This window comes from Garra rufa, chromosome 3 (genome assembly GCF_049309525.1).
Source record: "Garra rufa chromosome 3, GarRuf1.0, whole genome shotgun sequence".
Lineage (NCBI taxonomy): Eukaryota > Metazoa > Chordata > Actinopteri > Cypriniformes > Cyprinidae > Garra > Garra rufa.
The window spans coordinates 29,855,603-29,876,525 of record NC_133363.1 but is presented as its reverse complement, the minus strand read 5'-3'; the positions used below and the strand labels follow the sequence as shown (position 1 = coordinate 29,876,525).

At 38.1% G+C, this 20,923-nt stretch overlaps 2 protein-coding genes across 4 annotated transcripts in view; one reads left to right on the top strand and one right to left on the bottom strand.

Moving 5' to 3' along the window:
* The first annotated feature begins 3,889 nt into the window (after positions 1 to 3,889).
* shha (sonic hedgehog signaling molecule a) lies at positions 3,890 to 11,461 on the top strand. Its single transcript, XM_073836938.1, has 3 exons — positions 3,890 to 4,501; positions 7,818 to 8,079; positions 9,756 to 11,461. Exons 1-3 carry the CDS (start codon positions 4,202 to 4,204, stop codon positions 10,448 to 10,450), a joined length of 1,257 nt encoding a protein of 418 aa, XP_073693039.1. The 5' UTR covers positions 3,890 to 4,201; the 3' UTR covers positions 10,451 to 11,461.
* Positions 11,462 to 13,581: 2,120 nt separating this feature from the next.
* rbm33a (RNA binding motif protein 33a) overlaps positions 13,582 to 20,923 on the bottom strand; it is a 54,228-nt gene continuing 46,886 nt past the window's right edge. For all 3 annotated transcript variants that reach the window (XM_073835892.1, XM_073835894.1, XM_073835893.1), the window contains exon 19: positions 13,582 to 20,246. In XM_073835892.1, the coding sequence (XP_073691993.1) occupies positions 20,198 to 20,246 (49 nt within the window). In that variant the 3' untranslated portion in view covers positions 13,582 to 20,197. The remainder of the gene's footprint in view (positions 20,247 to 20,923) is intronic.

Sequence of the window (20,923 nt, the reverse complement as noted above, 5' to 3'; positions counted from 1 at the left end):
TTCTAAAGTCTTTGACATCTCTTTCCAGGGTTTTTATATATTCGAAATACCACATAACTGGACCACAGAGCCAGTCATAAAGGAGAAGTTCAATTCCAGAACAAAAATGTACAGATAATGTACTCACCCCCAAGATGTTCATGTCTTTCTTTCTTCAGTCGTAAAGAAATTGTTTTTTGAGGAAAACATTTCAGGATTTTTCTCCATATAGTGGACTTCTATGGTGCCCCGAGTTTGAACTTCCAAAATACAGTTTAAATGTGGCTTCAAACGATTCCAAATGCGGTTGAAATCGATTTTTTATTATTATTATTAGTACAATTATATATTTTTTAAACCTCAAACGCTCGTCATGTCTTGCTCTGCCTGAACTCTGTTTTTTTCTGGTTCAAGACAGAGTATGTCGAAAAACGCCCATCTCATTTTCTTCCTCAACTTCAAAATCATCCCACATTATTGTTTTACCTTTTTTTTTTTAAGTTGTTTGATCTTTGCATGTTCACTTTGCAAACACTGGGTCGATGTAGGATGATTTTGAAATGATTTTTGAAGTTGAGGGAAAAAATGAGATGGGAGTTTTGCAGTTAAAGACGAGCGTTTGAGGTTAAAAAGTATACAAATTGAAAAAAAAAATAGCTGATCGTTTCGCTAGATAAGGCCCTTTTTCCTCAGCTGGGATTGTTTACAACCAAATTTGGGATGGTTTGAAGCTGCATTTAAACTATTTTGGAAGTTCAAATTCGGGGCACCATGGAAGTCCACTATATGGAGAAAAATCCTAAAGATTTCCTCAAAAAACATAATTTCTTTATGACTGAAGAAAAAGACATGAACATTATGGATGACAAGGGGGTGAGTACATTATCTGTACATTTTTGTACTGGAAGTGAACGTATATTTGTAGAAAATACATTTTATGGGTCAAAATTATGTTTTTTTACTTTTATGGCAAAAATCATTAGGATATTAAGTAAAGATCATATTCCATGAAGATATAATTTCCTACCATAAATATATCCAAACGTAATTTTTGATTAGTACTTCGCATTGCTAAGAACTTCATTTGGACAACTTTAGAGGCAATTTACTCTGTAGTCAGAGTTTTTCCACCCTCGGATTCCAGATTTTCAAATAGTTGTATCTTAGCCAAATATTGTCCTATCCTAACATACCATACATCAGTAGAAAGCTAATTTATTCAGCTGGGTATTTTTAGATGATGTATAAATATCAATTTAAAAAAACTGACCCTTATGACTGGTTTTGTGGTCCAGGGTCACATATAGTGTTGAAAACAACAAAAGGTTGAACCATGCTACCACTAGTCATTAGTATTACATAATGTCTGATGAGAACTAAATTGGTTTTCTCAGCCTTTATAGTGGAATTTCTTTATCACGGCGCTGAGTGGAATGTGATAAATCAATATGAAAATGCCATTGATAACATGCTTTTTTTTTTATCATTCTAGGGTTACTCTTAGTGCTCAGCAGCCCTTAAATCTCAGTTCGGATTGAAAACAGCACGTATTTGCGCATCTCTAAGACTCTCTTCTCCCTCCCGCTGTGTGGGTTGACCTGGGGCTTGGCTGTCTTGCCTTGGCCTTGAGAGGACTGTGACTGTGTTTAAGTAGAGGGAGCGGCTGAGCGAGGCAAATAAAAAACTCTTTACACACTCAGAGACGGAGCTGAGCTGGAACCTCAGGTACGCGATTGTGAAATTCCCCACGTTCCACTCCCTGCAGTCCACAACAACACAAAGAGCTGCCCGAAATCGAGGCTAAGTGTTCCTCCACTGAATGCTTGTCCTTAAGACCGTTTCGCCGTACACGGACTGCTTAGGGTCATTCTCAAAGGATTAGTCAGTTGGGGCGGCACATGATCTTGTAGGAGTCCCGGAATTATACGACATTGTGTTTGTTTGTAGAGCTTATTCGTGCCATACATACAATTACATACCTGAATGGCTTGATATATGATGTCTACGTAGTCTGCTCCCATGGAATTGCTGCAGTATGGTAAAGAAAAACAACATTGGTGATCTCATAATTGCTGATGTAGTTATCACTGATTTTCTAATACACAAAAGGTAAACTATCTGTTGCAGATTAGCTTTTCACTAGTTTACAAATGATTGGCAACCTCTAAAACCACTTCATATCAATTAAGTTTTACTGTCAACATTCTGGGAGAAAGTTAATGCTGTCTTTACTCTGATGATTAATATAATGTGTAATTTTATTAACTGATCAAGAATCAATTTTCAGTTAAGGTACAAAAAGAAAAACAGATGCATGTTAAACACTGTTTTGCGTATCAGCATTTGTGTGATTTCCGCAGTCTGAAAATTGCACACTCCAAACCAATTGAACAACAAATCACCTGTGCCATGCTCAATTGAACAAAACCTTCAGCAGGGGCCCTACTCTTGTTAATGTGTTTCTCAAGACAAGCAGCCACCATCTTTGATAGAGCAGTCTGGAAAACGTGTGAAAACAAGGGAAAATAAGACAATGAAACACATACCTTACCCGCTGCTATGGGCCAGGGAACACAGTGGTTACCATGGCTTAATCTGTCACTGAAGTGGACTTTAAGGGGTGACAGGGTTTTTGCAGGCTGATCTTTCTCCCAAACAGACAGCTTAGCATTTGTGTGCACAAGAAGAGCCGTTTCCAATATCTCAAATAAGCTGTGTTGGGCAGAAGAGCCAACTTAATCTCTGTCTCCTTCTCTCGAGATCTCTACGCCAATGGAATTGCAGCTGATAGAGATGGAGGGATATTTAATTTTATCCTAAATCAAGAAAATCCTGGCTTTTCAGTTTAGACAATATTGCAAAAAAGGAATACTATAAAATTTTCAAAATTGAACCTTTCACTTTAAAACTTGAGCAAAATGAAGCTGATATTACACAAAGTTTAATAAATATGGGTACATTATATAGTTAAAAATACATTGTATGGGTCTAAAATAATTTATTTTTCTTTTATGCCAAAAATCATTTGGGACAATAAGTAAAGATCATGTTCCATTAAAATATTTTGTAAATTCCCTACCATAAATATATAAAAAATTAATGTTGATTAGTAATATATGCATTGCTAAGAACTTCATTTGGACAATTTTAAAAGCTATTTTCTTAGTATTTAGATTTTTTTGCACCTTCAGATTCCTGATTTTTAAATAGTTGTATCTCAGCCAAATGTTGTCCAAAAACTTATTTATTCAGCTTACAGATGATGTATAAATCTCAATTTCAAAAAATTGACCCTTAAGACTGGTTTTGTGGTCCAGGGTCACATATTATGCAAGATCTGACACTTTTTCCCTTTATTATAAACTAAACTACTTTATGTGGCTTTTGTAACGTTCAGCGTTGTTCAGGTTGATGGGACAACAAGTGATTAACTTGATAAGTATGTGGAAGAGACAAAAAAGAAAACGAAAAAAGTTTACATTAGATTAAAAATGTCTCTTTTTTGCATGTTTTGGATTGTATTCGGAATCGCTTTGTTTGTGATTATTTTGTGATTAATTCGGATCAGTGTGCACAAGCACAGTCTGCACAGACTGTGATAAACGAAACTTTGAAAGAAGCGTAATTTATTCCATTTTATGAGGCAGGAACATAAATGGAGACAAAAAATGACTTAAACAAAAATGGTCCATTAGCAGGTCACACACGGATGGGGCATTTGCATCCCAGTAACAAACTGAGCAGCACACATGCATGTCGCAGCCTCACAGGCAGCAGCGGCGGGGAAAACTGATGCGTTCACATCTCACCGTGTCCCTCCCCTGAAGCCCACCTTCTTGAAAGGTTTTTGTGCGTCTGTTTTGTGGGATAACATCAGAAGGGTTCGTCCCGTCGAGCCAATCAGGTCCCTCCCTACCTCAGATCGCAGCTATAATACATAGGAGTAAAGAGGCTTCTCGCATAAGTGGCTGTGGCTTGGAGTAACGTTGTGATTTCGAGGTCAGTCTTACCTTTCACATCCACGCCGCAAACCTCCGATGCGTTATCAGACGCACATTTCCGCACCTGTCACGGTAGGGCTCGGCGCAGAGGGACACGCGTGAACTGAGGAGACGGCAAGGACATCGCCAGCGGAGATCCGCGCAGCGAGAACGAGAAATCCTGCTAGACAGACCGCGCAGGGCGCTCTAGAACACCGCAGCGAGATTCTCCGTGCGGCAAAATGCGGCTTCTGACGAGAGTGCTGCTGGTGTCTCTTCTCAGTCTGTCCTTGGTGGTGTCCGGACTGGCCTGCGGTCCTGGCAGAGGCTACGGCAGAAGAAGACATCCGAAGAAGCTGACACCTCTCGCCTACAAGCAGTTCATACCTAATGTGGCGGAGAAGACCTTAGGGGCCAGCGGCAGATACGAGGGCAAGATAACGCGCAATTCGGAGAGATTTAAAGAACTTACTCCCAATTACAATCCCGACATTATCTTTAAGGATGAGGAGAACACGGGCGCGGACAGACTCATGACACAGGTAATTCCTTGCCCTTCTGAAACCGCACCGGTGCTTGTTTCAAGTCACAGCTTCGGAAAGTACAGTTCGTGCAGGGATTGTGAATTAGTCTTACGGTGTGCGAGAAAAATGCCATCAAGAGAGGACCGGCTGCTTGCCTCCTTGCTCACCCTCATTGTGGAAGGTTGCGTGAAATATTTATGCGCTTATAAGCATTTGTCCGCCGCGAGATATCTACATCGGGCGCGCGTTATCTGCTTTAGAAAATGTGAATATCCTGCTAGATAGGTACGGGCACCTGGACTGTGATGGTCAGGAGATGTCAATCTTATGACAGCTAAATATAGAACGAAATTAAGCATAAATGGGATTCATGGGATCGCTTAGTCAGACCGCAGCCCACCCGCTCTCAGACGCTGCTTATCAGGGCATGAAAATATTGACATTTCTCGAAGGATGCTCTTCAGTTTGTTTCTGCTTATTAATGGGCCAGGACGGTACTACTTAGTGACAGATTAGAAGAAGACACGGTGGCCTATCTGTATTTAGCTCTTTTTTTCGATATTATACAGGAGTTTGCTCATCTGCTGGCAAACGCGATGCTGGATAATCTATATTTGTTGTACAACTGACCGATATATAAACAACAGCGAGCGACGCACAGTCTGAAATAAGTTTTATGTGGTACACTCCAGGAGTAGACTAGTGCAACATTATTTTAATTCCAATATGCGCAATTATTTCGGTAAATAGGTAGCTATTATGTAAATAATCACTTAGTTGCAGGAAACTGTGGGAAAGACTTAGATCTATTTATTTTATGGTTAATGCTAATGTTGTTGCTCAGAAATTATAAAAAGTTTATTTTCTATTTATTTAGGTTTGTATACAACATTTATAGCTCCGCCTTTTATCTTTTTTCTTTCATTCTTTTTTCCCTCTTTATTTTTCTATTTTTTAAGCAAAGCTAGGCCTCTGGAAAAAGTCAGACAGCTTCGGGAATAGGCTGTCTGTCCCCAACATGGCTTTCCACTCTCGTCGCATTAGCAAGGATCATTTGAACTTCTGACCCTTTGCCAATGCTAAAGAACAATAACATTGCTGCTTAGTATACGCATCGGAAATATATTTGCAATACCAAGCGTGTTCAGGAACGCTTCCGTGTAATTTACAAAGTGATTACTCTAAGTAAAATATTTTTATTAGTCTATCTTTGTTGAACAGCTCTTCGGTTCAAAGTCTAAGTCATGACTGGTTATCGCATGGACGAGGTTTGCTGAAGCATTGCGACTGTCAACAGAAGTGGATTTACACGCGCCGCGCAGGTGCATTACAAAGTTTCCCTTTTTCTGCTCCTTAAAAAAAGATGAAACCCCTGTCTGGTGTGGTTTTCTCAGATGTATATCAAACTCTACTTAAGGTGAATGTGATTATAAGTGTGCGATGACCCGCGGGCACACACGCTGCCATTAAAATAGGCAAGCTCCCCTTGCAATCTTGTAGCTTCAAATGAACGTCTCAGTCTTTCAAAGGGAGTTAACGAGGTGTCCTGTTAACAAATGTTTTGGAGAAGCGCACCCGTGTGTAAGAGATGGTTTGTTGGTTGAGCACGCTGTGCAATGAATTGAGCTTAACGGTGCTGCTCGCGAAATTAGGCGCAACTGCGGGAGCATCCAGGAGGCTGTTTGCTCTGACAGGTAGCTGATAAGTGTTTCCTCTAAAACAGTTCATTTTGGGAGGAGATTAGTAGCTGACTGTGACTAGGCGGCTTGTTGAACAAACCTCGTGTGGAGCACAAAGCGGCGGCACAGGGGGTTCCCGCTGCGCTTCATGGTGGCTGAACAGAATCTGGCTTGATTTGCGGCACACGACCCAATGAATTAATAAAGAGTTTAGGCTTCACGGCTCTTGAATCCCCAGTAGTTTTGCTCAGAATGTGCTAGCTTGTATCTTTCCGTGCCTCGTTTGTATTTTCCTCTCTCATTCAAGTGCCACAAGTGTTGTACAGCTTAATAGATTCCAAGTATAATCATAGTTACAGAAAATCTGTTTTATTTCTATTAGGGGAAAACTTAATATTCAGGCCACAGATAGTACACAGATCATCAGTATCTCAGTATGAAAATAATGCATGTAGCCACATATAAGAGGATGTTTTTGGTGGTTCAACAGATTCACAGATATTTTATTCATAGTATACACGTTATTTATGATAATAGACACTAGAGATATAATGGAGTGAATTGAAGCATTTTATAATTAATGATTGACTATACTTCATTTTTTTTAATGCCTGTGGCCTTCCGTGCAGACATGAAAATTAGAGGGTCAAGCAAATCAGTAGAAACTGAGGCGAAAGTAGTCTGGTACAGAAATGTATGTGGATGTTATGGGCTAAGAATGGTGTGTGTGTGTTATGAGGGGGGAGAGAAAGAGAGAGAGCGAGCGAGTCAAAGCTAGGAGGGTACGTGTGTGAATTATTGCAGGTATTAATTTGGCTTAGTGTCACAATTTGCAAGCATATTTTGAATAGATTTTATATAACCTCTGAAAGACCGTCGGTTAAGCAATCACATCACGTCCCTTGAGCAAACCTGTGCTGCAAGAATAATGAGTAGTTGCTTCTCCTTTTGGACGCAGTGAAAGAGTCTTTTGTGGTGTTTTATTTGACATATTGGTTAAGTGTTGGGAAGAGTTGTCCTGGAGAAGGCCAAGCATCTCAACACAAGGTCCCGGGAAAGGTTAGTGGGTGCACCACCCAAACATGGCCTGATATTCTACAGCTACCTGCACCTTAGCGAGAGCCACTGAAATCATTGAGTTTAGTATTTTTTGCCTTCTAATTTCAAGTTACCGTTGCATGTATTTTGGCCTTTGAAAGAGAAGAGGCCTTGATGCAGTCACACCTTTCCCTGGTTGGATCTATATGGTTTAGATCAGTGAAGCGAATGCAATAACTTATCAATTTTTCATTGAGCTCTTTGGGCAGAATATCCTTGCATGCAAGGCTGAATTATTTCCAGTGTAAATACAGGTTTCTTTGTGAGTCGGCTTATTTGTCTAGATAATTATTGTCAGCAAATGATATCTGGAGAGCTGTGATCCTTGAGAAGGTTGCTCAGATACTACTGAAGCAGTTTATGTCTTTTAATGAATTAGACCTGTCAGTTTATTTAAAGGGATGTGAATACGTAAGCTTAACGATTGTTTTCGGACATTTAGAGCGTTATTTTTCATGTCATTTTATTTTAAATCCTTATAGCAACAGATAGGTGAATAGAAATGTATTAAAACTCAGTTAATTACCTCTTTTCCTGTTCTCTCTCTGTTCTATTAGAGATGCAAAGACAAGCTGAACTCACTAGCCATCTCTGTAATGAACCAGTGGCCAGGGGTTAAGCTGCGTGTGACAGAGGGCTGGGATGAGGACGGTCACCATTTTGAAGAATCACTCCACTACGAGGGAAGAGCTGTTGATATCACCACCTCTGATCGAGACAAGAGCAAATACGGGACACTCTCTCGGTTAGCTGTGGAAGCTGGATTTGATTGGGTCTATTATGAGTCCAAAGCCCACATCCATTGCTCTGTCAAAGCAGGTAAGACAAAATGGCAAAATAAAGAAGTGATGAGCACAGTGCTTCACACTGGATTTCATGTGGGGAAAAAAAGGTTTAAAACTGCTGTTAAATACAAATACACTCTTAAAAATAAAGGTTTCAAAAGGGTGTTTTTGCAGTGATGCCATAAAAGAACCATTTTTGGTTCTCCAAAGAACCTCTCCGTGAACAGTTCTTAAAAGAACTATAAAGAACCTTTTCTGCATTTGAAAGGTTCCATGGATGTTCACAGTTCTTCATGAAACCATCAATACCAATAAAGAACCCTAATTTTTAAAAGTGTAGAGTAAAAAAAAAGTCCCTAGCTCTTATTAGTGTCACAAAAATAACATCTATTATTCTAACAAATATTATTCTTAATTAATAAATCTACTGTATGTTTTAGGTTTTATAAATAATGACCAAGTGATAAGCAGACAAAGCCTACAAATTGTTTTAAAGCTATTACTCTAAAAAAAAAAAAAAAAAAAAAACCTGCTTTTAAACCTTTAGAAATTCATAAGAGAAAATGCTGTAAGTTAAAACGACAAACGCAGAAAGACTTGCCAGGCAATATATTAACTGATCTTACATCGCCCCACTCTGTCTCTTTGAAGGAAGCGCTTATCAAGTCATCACAAGATCACTCACTACAACAGAACACTCACTGTACAAACATTTTACTAGATATATGAAAACAATTTGAGGATATTTTACACGAGCGCTTGTAAAAATACGACGAAGGCAGCACTCGCGCAAACACGATTTAATTGTCGTCAGGATTTTATTGAGTTTAACACTGATCGAAGGTAGGCCTAATTTAGCTGGAACATATTGGCAAAGCCTCATAAGCTTTCACCAAATCTTATAATTTAAATTCCAAACACATTTACAAATACATTAGAGGCTTTGAACAGAGCCGGGTCGATCTCGCTCGCCCAAATCTGTTTCTCAATTGTCACCATCTTATTTCATGCCCTAGAATCTTATGAGAGGATTAGAGGAAAAGTCCATTCTATAGCTATGTTTACCCATCCTAGAGATCGGAATGTGAAGAGATCCCACAAGGCCCGAATTATTGTCATTAAGCTTGACAACGGAGAGCATGATGGTTTCAAAAAATGAAAGGGAAGAAGAAGAGGGCATTGATTGACTACCGCTAGCATTTCTAATTTACATTCAAATCTACACCATTAGAGCCTTGGAAAAGTGTCTGGGCTGAGTAAATACTAGTTGAGCCCGCTTGGGCTTTTCTCATTCTATAAGTGTGAATTGTCACATAGAAGTTTCTGCACCTGAGCAAATATGAAAGAGGCGCAAGGAAAGGCAGAAGTGTCCTTTTCCAAGAGTGCTCTGTACACAAGCTGCATTAGAATGACAATGTCCGGGCTTTATTGGTTTTTAATTAGAGCAGTCCAGACTCTTTCCTCCTTCATCTCACACAAAGACATTGTTTTTTTGGGAAAGCTTTCGATTTACAGCCTAATTCCCGTTGCCACGTTTTCTTTTGTTTATTCAGACTTGTTCTTACGTGAGGCGACTTTGGGGCTTATGTGCTTGTTTTTTTTTTTTTTTCGAGCTATCGACAACGACTCGAAATATGGGAAATTAGCGTGATATATTTAGAATGTAATTTCTTGATGAAATTATTCACTCGTTTCTATTTATCTCGACAGAAAATTCGGTTGCCGCGAAATCTGGAGGCTGCTTCCCAGGTTCGGCTCTGGTCACGCTCAAAGACGGAGGACAGAAGGCCGTGAAGGACCTAAACCCGGGTGACAAGGTGCTAGCGGCGGACAGCGATGGGAACCTCGTGTACAGCGACTTCATGATGTTCACAGACCGAGACTCCGCGACGCGACGTGTGTTTTACGTCCTAGAAACGAAAGAACCCGTTGAAAAGATCACACTCACCGCTGCTCATCTCCTTTTTGTCCTCGACAACTCAACGGATGATCTCCACAGCATGACCGCCGCGTTTGCCAGCAGTGTCAGAGCCGGACAAAAGGTGATGGTTGTTGATGATAGCGGTCAGCTTAAATCTGTCATCGTGGAACGGATATACACGGAGGAGCACCAGGGCTCGTTCGCACCAGTGACTGCTCATGGAACCATTGTGGTCGACAGAATACTGGCGTCCTGTTACGCCGTCATAGAGGACCAGAGTCTGGCGCATTTGGCCTTCGCGCCCGTCAGGCTCTATTATGGCGTGTCATCGGCCCTGTTCCCCAAAAACTTCATCAGTCAAACCAATGCGACTTTACAACAGGAGGGAGTCCACTGGTACTCCAAGCTCCTGTATCAAATGGGAACGTGGCTTTTGGACAGCCACCTGCTTCATCCTTTGGGGATGTCAGTAAACTCGAGCTGAAACCCCTCGTTTGGAAATAAAGCGAGAGAAATCACACTAATGTAGGATATAAGACAATATTAGTACAAGCAAGAGAGAAAGAGAGAGCGAGCGAGAGTGAGAGAGAGAGAAAGAGAGAGACAAAGGCCCCGAGCGGAGTTGGGATATTTATTACAATGACTTTAAAAGAAAAAAATGTCATTTTCAAAGAATAAATGGAGCCTTAAAAGTTTTCTTTGCATAATTTATTCTCGCGTGAACTCAGGCTGGTGGCACACAAACGGATTCGAATGCAGTGTGATCATCCAGCGGTGCAGAATCTATTTTTGTATATCTCATGTAAACAGGAAAAAAGAAAAAGAAAAAAAAAACACATGTAAGAAAAGTAAAGAAAGAAACTTTCATGACAGGTTGTAACATTCTGTGCATATGTGCAAATGACTGTTATATTTTAGGGGTAAGCAAACGCCGTGGGGCTCCAGAAATTATATTTTTATACACAGAATTGTACATTAGATTTTGACCGATCGTTACCTAATCACTTTTCGTTATTTGAAATAGTGTAAGATACGAGAATATATTTTAATTTAAATAGGTGCAGAGTCTTGTGCTGTTTTCTCTTTTAGAATCCTCTATGATTTTGTCATTGTTTTGGTTGTCAGAGTGGGACAGACATATACGTCCTTTGTTCACTCTTCTCTGGTTTCATTGTATTTCTTTGAGAAAATACGAAATGCACATTCTGACAATTCAGTAACGATAACAGTCCCACAGTAAAGAACAAAGGCTTTCGTTAAACAAATTAATAAGTAACTACTGTACATTTACTAAAATGTATTTTTCTTTTCATATTTTGTAATAGGTAAATAGTTTTATAGAAATAAAATGCAGCTGATGCACAGTTTGGATAGCATATGATTGAGTGGCCATACCGGTTAACCTACCTTTCATCAAGGCGAGGTGTCAGGAAATGTATAGAATTTATTATTTATATGTTTATTATAAATGAATGAGATAAAGAAAATATTCAAACTGCTTGTTGCTATTTTTGTTTGTTGGATATCTTTGAATAATGCAGACATGAAACATCACCATCACATCATTTCAATATCCAGATTTAGGCAACACTTTATTTTAAGGTGTCCTCGTTACGCGTTACATGTACTTACTATTATTAATTGTGCATAATTACATGCAAGTAACCCTAATCTAACTCAAACATTTCATCAAAGTTGTCCTAAAACTAAAACAATACCCGTTCTTGTCTTAGGACAACTTTGAATAATTATTTTTGATCCTCTTCAAATGTTCACTAATTAATAGTACTTAGTACTTAAATGTATAATTAAACGGTAACAAGAACACATTAGGACACCCAGATTTAAAATCATTGCTACTGATATTATTATTATTATTAACACAAAATATTACATTGCTTATGCTGTTGTTTAAATAGTCAGCTATTAACTGTGTACCACATGGCACAAGGAAAACGATATAGCCCGCAGCTTGTCTAAATGCATATAATTAAATACAATGTGTTTAGTTACAGGAGACTTGACCAAAGATGCATAAAACTAAGTCTATGTTTTAATTTCCAACCCACGTAAATCGGGCTATTCAGCTTGCATAAAGCTCGAGTGCATGGGGGAAACAAAAAGTCCATTCAAACAAACGTGTGGAAATGCGAAATGAAATAAATCGCACTGCTGAAAACGTCTATCGGTAAGATGCGAAAAAGGCTTTGATCTGGATTTTGTATGCTTGCGAAAAGTTGTGGTCCCGTGTTAAATATGAAGAGGATAGTCCTTCGCAAATAACATCTGAAAATCTCTCACGCAGATTATAAAAGCTACTGTTTGCGTTTAAACGCACCAACACATTTCCCACCGGAAATAGCTCTGCTTATTAGATCGTCTATTTGCTGATTTCACATGCGGAGCTCTAGTGTTACTCACCGCAACGAGAATCACGTGACGCACTCAAATACACATTTTTGACGAATTTCACATGGATGACATAATCCCCGCTACATAACAGTTTTCCAGTCTTCGTATAATTGGGATTTCATAGTTGATAGCAGAAGTGAAACAGGTGGAGCACCAGGTGCAACGACGCACCAAAGCAGCGGCTTTTTCCTAACTTACTTAGGTTTCCTTTGGTTAATTCTGAGATGTCATATGTGGCTTTTACACGCATGTAAACAAAAGACAGCCTAACCTAATGCTGCCTTCTAATAATGAGCCCCAAACCCATCCACAAGTCCATTCACATTCCCTACCGTGTGAGAAATTAAAGCGGAATGGCCAAATCACCTTTACCAATTCAAAATTTGTAAAACTTTCACAAGCACCTCCCAGACCTTCATATCATTCATGTAAAGTCTCTGTTAAACAATATTATCAATGAGAGGAACTGCTCACAAAGTCTGAGCTCAGTGAATAAAATAGGGTTGCTAGACTGGCGTGCAAATTCTGTCAGCAATGCCAAAAAAAGGATCAATACATATAAAAGATGGGCTAGGCTAGTGTCTTCACTAGCTTTGTGTTGCACGAACAACATATACAACCATATCCATTTTTTGTCTTTTATGATGAATGTGTGCATGTGTGTGCACGGACACTTTGAAGGGTGTTAACTAGTGAGTGAATGGAAGTTTGAGCTTTTGAACTCTGTCGCAACACGAATAGAAATTCCACTACCATTTCTTGAGAAGACTTCATTGTGCTGCAGGTTTTGCTGCTTTTTAGAGCTGTTGGTGAGGCTCACTCTCAGCCCTGACCTTGAGCATTTACACAGACACAAAAGCGACCGGGCGAAAGCATTCCTCCGAGCAGGTAAATAAAACCAACTAATCCTTCAGAGGGGCCTTGTGTCTGCAGAGAGAGCAACTGTTTCAACAAACGCTTGCTGGCATTTGCAAACAAAAACCCACTGGCAACCGTTGGGAAGTGTGAACGAAATGAAGCCGGCCTATCGTTAAATTCCAATCATTCATCTTGATCGCAGAAATATTTCATAACACATTTACCAATGCATTAATATCAAAAGCTGAGTGGTTTACAATTGATAAACATCTCAGAAAGCAGATGCAAGGTGAGTGTCAAAAGTCAGTCATTTATCAGTCAATAAAAAGAACACGGGCAACAAGATAAAATCCAGCAAAAAGGATTTATTTCAAGTGATTTTTCAAAACAAGTACAGTCAAGGCATATGATGAAAGCTTACTAAACAAACACCATTTATATTCTTCCTAATTCAACAAGTCTGGTGTACACATTTCAGACACAAAACAGTTTCATACGTACAAGCGTGAGGGACAACAAAACGGCGCTCAAAACAGCATAAATCACTTCCCCCCATACAATAATGATTTCCAAGTAATGTTTTCTTTTCATCCAACAACACAACATGTGTGCATAGCTGGCAAGAGTGTACAGATCATTCTTGGGCTTTGTGCAAGTTTTTGAACTTTGGAACTCAGTAGGGTGTGGTCCCACAGACGCAAAACTTCCACGGACGTGGGCTAATACAGAAAGGAAATCCAGAAGCAAGGTCCCCCTGCTTTAATACAGAAGGATTATGTTCACACAAACACCACATTCAGATCAACAACTGCGTTCCCATCCAGCCTCAAAGAGCAAAGAGCGAGTGAAAGAGACAGGAGAATGAAAATCAACCAGAGAGACTGCGAGAAAGAGAGGAAAAGCACGAGAGAAGGCATATCTGGCACCTGTTGAGAAATGAAGACAAGTTAGCATCATCTGGAGGCAGCTCTACTGTAGACAGACATGACATTATTTGGAACTGAAAGCAAAAGGAGGGCTTTTCATAGCAGCTTAATATTTCACCGTTTACGTCAGATTCGCATATGCAGTGGTTTTCAAAAGCGCGAGTTAAGAAATTCACTAAAAACTTTTAATTACAAATTATAGTAGTCTACATTTAAAGTAGATCAACATTTTTCATTAAAAAAAAAACACATTCTTGTCTTAGGACAACTTTTTAAATGCACTTCAAATGTTCACTACTGAATATTTCCCTCTCACTACAATCACAGTACCGCAGGCTGTTGGATGTGTAAGAGGTCCCCTTGATTTGACACAACTAGTTTAAGTCTTGGAGACTGGACCAGAATTCTGAAGAACTGTAGCTGGATACAGGTATAGGAATATATGAGGTATAAACGCTTCTACCTTCAGTCAATCATTACCCTAAACTAATACACAGGGCGCAAATCTAACATAAAACGCACAAAAACTAAGCAGCTAAGGTTTGCTTAGAAGCCATAAACCTGATAGTTTAGCTGAGTTACAATGAATACTGCACCAGATCAACACAGCACTGAGAAAAACTCAATTCAAAATCAATCTGCTATTCTGTAGACTTCATATATTTTATGACATCTGCAATGGATATTCTCTAAACACAGTCTCATCAGGTCACAGATCACAAAACCAATCATCATAAATAATAAGCTGAATAAATAAGCTTTCCATTGATGTTTGGTTTGTTAGGATAGGACAACATTTGACTTAGGGATGGGCATTTCTGATCATATTTCATTTCGAGTAATCCACAGGTTTGAGAAACGAGTACTCGATTAATCGGGGGTGGAGTTTAAGCAAGGGGCGGGGCGTTTGCATCACAGTATACAGTAAACATTTAAAAGAAATAACAGCATGAGGTGAAGCTGAAGCGCTTTTTCTACATGACGCATTGTATATAAAATTAATCACATAGCCTTGATACATAAATATGTAAATGTTATATTACACATTGTATTTATCTACACAAAATGCATGTGAGCTTGAACTACATGCCCATCATAAAGTAGAGGATGTGCTTCTCCCGTTACTTTAAAACAATGGCAACTGAAGCCCTGTGCGCTTTAGAAGCCATTTTCGCTCTGTGCTCCGGTCTTGTCTCTGGACCGTAACTTCTCACAGCCGTAACCAATCAAATATTTGACTACCTCCCAAATACCAGCATAACCAATCAGAAAGAATGAAAGTAGTTTAAATAAAAAAAAATGCATTTTTAGAGCCAATCGATTGTCATTTTCATGCTCGATCGTCACTGATGGGTTCGATTAATCGAGTACTCGTGCACATCCCTAATTTGACTGAGATACAACTATTTGAAAATCTAAGGGTGCAAAAAAAATTCACAAAATATCTTCATAGAACATGATCTTCACTTAATACCCTAATGATTTTTGGCATAAAAGAAAAAATAATAATTTTGACTCCTACAATGTATTGTTAGCTATTGCTACAAATATACCTGTGCAAAGTAGTTCATTTTCAGAACAAAAATTTACAGATAATGTACCCCTTGTCATCCAAGATGTTCACGTCTTTCTTTTTTCAGTCGTAAAGAAATAATGTTTCTTGAGAACATTTCCGGATTTCTCTCCATAAAATGGACTTCTATGGTGCCCCCGAGTTTGAACTTAAAAAATGCAGTTTAAATGGAGCTTCAAAGGGCTCTGAATGATCCCAGCCAAGGAAAGAAGGGTCTTATCTAGCAAAAGATTAGTTATTTTCTAAAAACATTTACAACTTATATACTTTTTAATCTCAAACGCTCATCTTGCTTGTGCTTTTTTTTTTTTTTTTTTTTTAGAAAATAACCAATCGTTTTGCTAGATAAGACCCTTCTTTCCTCGGCTGTGATCGTTTAGAGCCCTTTGAAGCTACAATTTGGAAGTTCAAACTCGGGGGCACCATAGAAGTCCATTATATGGAGAGAAATCCTGAAATGTTTTACTCAAAAAAAACAATTTCCTTGTAACTGAAGAAAGACAGACATGAACAACTTGGATGACAAGGGGGTACATTATCTGTAAATTTTTGTTCTGAAAGTGAACTACGACTCTAAGACTGCCATAGAAGAACCAATTTTGCTTCCACAAAGAACCATTCAGTCAAAGGTTCTTTAAAGAACCATCTCTTTCTTACCTATTTATAATCTGAAGAAGCTTTTGTGAAACAAAGGTTCTTCAGATGCTAAAGGTTCTTTATGGAACCATTTAAACAAAAACGGTTCTTCTATGGCATCGTGAAGTATGCTATCATAAGTTTGGAAAAAACCTCTCAACTCTCAATCGTGCCACAGAATGACTCCAACCCTAAAGTATAAAACAGCATAACAGAATTTCACCCTGTCAGTATTACTTCAAACAATCTGTTACTACAACACCAAAAGTGGTTCCTCTGTAGAGTTTCAACATAATCTGTACATTTCTAAACAGTCCTTTTGAAAACCATTGCAATCGTAGAATGAAAATGAGTATTTGTTTTCTGAAAAACCCTCCTTTCTGTGCTCCTGGAAGCTCTGTCCTGCAAAAGAGAAAAAAATGGTTTAATTACAAGTTACAAATAGGCATACTGCTGCCAACGGGAAGCAGTGTATTGGCTTTGACGCTTAAAACAGTGAGTAAAATCAGGAAAAGTGATTATACAAAACAAGCACCAGAATTTAAAAGTGTCAACATTTTTTCCCCTATATTTTTAGGGAAAAAATGCCAAAGCTACCATTATAAGGAATCTAATAGATCTAATCTTGAAGCATTAACAAATACTGGTATTTTTATTAACTGGCCAATTGCTAAACTGCAGCAGGATCCAAAGTAAAAAATCAAAATCAAACAGTGGGAGTACACCAGCCACTTGCAATTGACAGAAATAAAGAAACAAAATAAGATCCAACAAAAACATAACAAAAAACGTAAACCTTTAGCCTACTCTTGATTCCATCACATACCTCTTCCATTATTTTGCTCTATACAGCTTGTCAAAAATAGTCAAAAAGAGACCGATAAGTCAATCTCTTAAAAACTTAAACTCGTCACAAGTGTGATCACAGTTCAGAAAGGGACAGTTCCCCCACAAGTTAAATCTACACTTACAATGAAGTTACTGAAAGATTCAATATGAATCTGTTTTTCTCTCTTATAAGACTGTTAGAAATATTACATCTTATAAGATCTTTACTTAAAAACATTAAAGTCTTCAGACTAAATAAAACCTTATAAATCCATAGGATTAACTCTTATTACATAAACACATTCAAACCAAATAATAATAAAAAAATAATAATCTGTGCCCTACAGCAATTTTAAACAGAACATGTCTGGAAAACTCAAAGTTAACCAAAACAAAAAAAGCTTGTAATTTTAAGTGGATCCATATGTATTTTATAACATTATTCTTTATAATCTTACCCATGAATTTCTGTAATTCCTAGAAACTCATTAATACAAACATAGACAAATAAGGTACTGTGATCAAGCAAACCCAACTACTATATTATAATAGAAGATGGCATATCAGGAAATTACAAGTGCATCTTAAAACAATAGGGTGCTGACGGGTAGCAGCTTTACAAATTAACTTCATAGACAGCATTAGAACCATAACAGATGATTCGATTCACCTGACTTGAGAGAAATTGTTGCACCTTAGGTCAAAAACAAAAGCTTTTCCCTTAAAATCAGTTTGGATGGTTGGCAACAGAGAAACATTCAGGAGGATGGAGGAAATTGGGGAAATGAGGATGTCGTAAAACACGTCATTTAGGATGCAAGAGGGAATCTTCAAACACAAAACAACCTCGGACAACAGTTAATGGTGATAAAGACAGTTGGCTTCACATACCTGTATTTACATGGTATATATGTGACCAGCTTTTATTTTTCATCTTTAAAATATCCTCAAATAATAAGCTCTAAGTTCTCCAATAACAAAACTGTTGTAAAATGACCAAGGAATACTTTTTATATTGATATATAAAAACAAATCGAGAAAAGAAATTCACCTGTCATGTACTAGTATTTCCAAACCATTTCAAACATGGAAAGATTTCAAGATGAGAAAACAACAGACTTGACATCTTCATACACATTTTTGTTTTTTTTCATTACATACAAGAAAGTGACCACTGATAACAGTTGCTCCCAAATCCTTTGAAATTGCAGACCTGGATGTGTGAATATCTACAGATAGATTCTAGTTTTACTGAAATGGCTCAAACATAATTTCTGATTAGATGTGATCGTGTTATATTATCTAAAACGGAGATATTTTAGATACTATAACACGATTTGGTTTTGCTACATGCGTATCGTATAATGTAAAGTGGTTGGATTAAACATGAAAACTGTAAAGCACTAGATCTAATAACAATTCTGGGGCCATAACATGACAGTTTTAGGTTAAGCTGTACAATTAGACATCACCAAGCACTATGCTTGCACAGTACTGCAACTATTATTATTAATAATAATATAAAAAATAATGATATAATAGCAAACACTCATGATTTAAGCCATGAAATTATTTTGAGGGGGTGTAATGTATTTACCGGAGACTGAAAATGTATGGGGTCTTTCAATAAATCTAAAGCTTGGGTAACAACTTACAAAATAAACTGAAAAATAGTATAGATAACGGACTTTAGAAGCGTACTTGAAATCAGATTTTGACCAATCCTTATCCCGAACTACTCACAATTCAGATTCAGTAAGCTGTATTCCTGTCTGAACAACTTCAAACAATTAACTGAGCCAAAGATATAAGAATATAATTACAAACAGTCCAAAATATCTCTCTTCACAAACAAATAACCAAGCGGTTGTTGTAAACAAGATAGTTCTGACCTCTCCATCATCCACAAACACATCTAGTGCTTTAGACAACCCACAACTCGCAAGCAAACTTACAATAAAATCCGAATCATCACACGGGCCGTGATTCAGTCATCCTCTTTCACACACAATACGTGCTCAACTCTGAGGAAAGAAAACTAAACACATTAAAAAGGAGTATTACCAAAGGTGGAGACTTTCTGGTTGCCTTTAATACTCTGTAGAAGTCATTTCTATCAATTAAAATAATCTAAATATGCAACTCCAGCACCAAAACCTAAAATCAAAATATAAAAGCCATTTATTGTCAATTTATTCATCAGTCTTTAGGTCACAAAGACGCACGTCATAAACCACCACTTCAGCTCTCCAGCTCTGCAGAACAAAACCAACGATGAAAGGGACAAAGAATAAACTTAAGATCATGAGAGAAAAAAAAGTGACACCTGCAATATCACAGTGGTTTCCGAGATACATAACTAGAAAAAGCTGAACCCAAACATGCCCCTGAAATCCATAACAGCACTTCAACATCTCTACCAAGCAGTGCTTTTCACTCTGATGTCCACAAGTCCTAGAGTTTCATACTGAAGAGATCTGCTGCCCTCTACAGGTGACAAAAACAACTGCAGCATACACATCTTTCGATCAGGCCCAAACACCCGTTTAACACTTTGTTCAAGTCAATGACTGTGGAAATTCCACAATGAATTCCTATTTGACCAAAAACAGCCATTCAAAAGAATTTTCCTAATGAGCTAAAGAATGGGAGCAACTATTATCAATTGGCATAAAAATGTCCTGGTTTCATACCTCCGTCTCTTTTTTCAGACCATTACTGATTACTCCATATTAAATGAAAGTACAGAAACAAGAGCGAGACTTCATGCCAAAGTCGTTCGCAACATGAGTTCGATGCTGTGCCATATCCAGCAGGACACAGCTAGTGTTTGGCTCTTTGTTTTTGATTCTTTCATGCATGTGGCTTGAGTTTGTCGACGGCACTCTCCACACAGCTTCCAAAGCTTTAGCCTTCTGATTGTGCGTCTGTCTTTCAGAAAAAGACGTTCTCTTCTTGCTCACTTCTCGTCTTCTTGTGTGTTGAACCGACTTGTTCCTCAGCCGTCAACAATGGAAACATCGATGTGAGACAAATCTATCATGTGCCTATGTAATCAAGGGAACATGTGATGGAAATGAGACACTCGCACTTAAAAGCAAGCTAATCTGAGGCATCTCCATCAAAACATGACAATCAGTAGAGTCACAGTAGAGCTCTCGGTCTTTGCTTTGATGAGTAATACATTTAATTTGCCCTTCAGCTACACAGACCATTAGGCACAACAACTCTGATCTGCATCAGCCAGTAACACCAACGAAAAATACATCTTAATATTCAGGCCTATTCACACCATATGAAGAGACTTCAGAGATCTGATATTTGATAACTGTCTTACAGTCCAAGTTTTTGGACTATTGGCACAGCCATTTGTACATTTTATGAGTCTGGCTTCCAGGTTTATCCACATCTAGCTATTTTTTGCTGCACGATATTGCAAATTGGTGTATCTTTCCTCATTATTTTAATGTAATATCTTAATTATGAACACACTGGTCTGTAGTGCAAACTGATTTACCGTTTACTGCATGTTGTTATTCTTCTCATTATATCACTATAGTGGCTAATAAACTGAAAGTCTTGCCCATAGACTTGCTTCTGCATTGAAGAATAAAGTGGATAGAATCCACAGTTTTTATTCAAAATCTTATTCGCAACAGACTTTGACAATGAATATTTGGTTTTGGTGTGAATAGGCCTCATTCTATAAAATTATGGAAAAAAA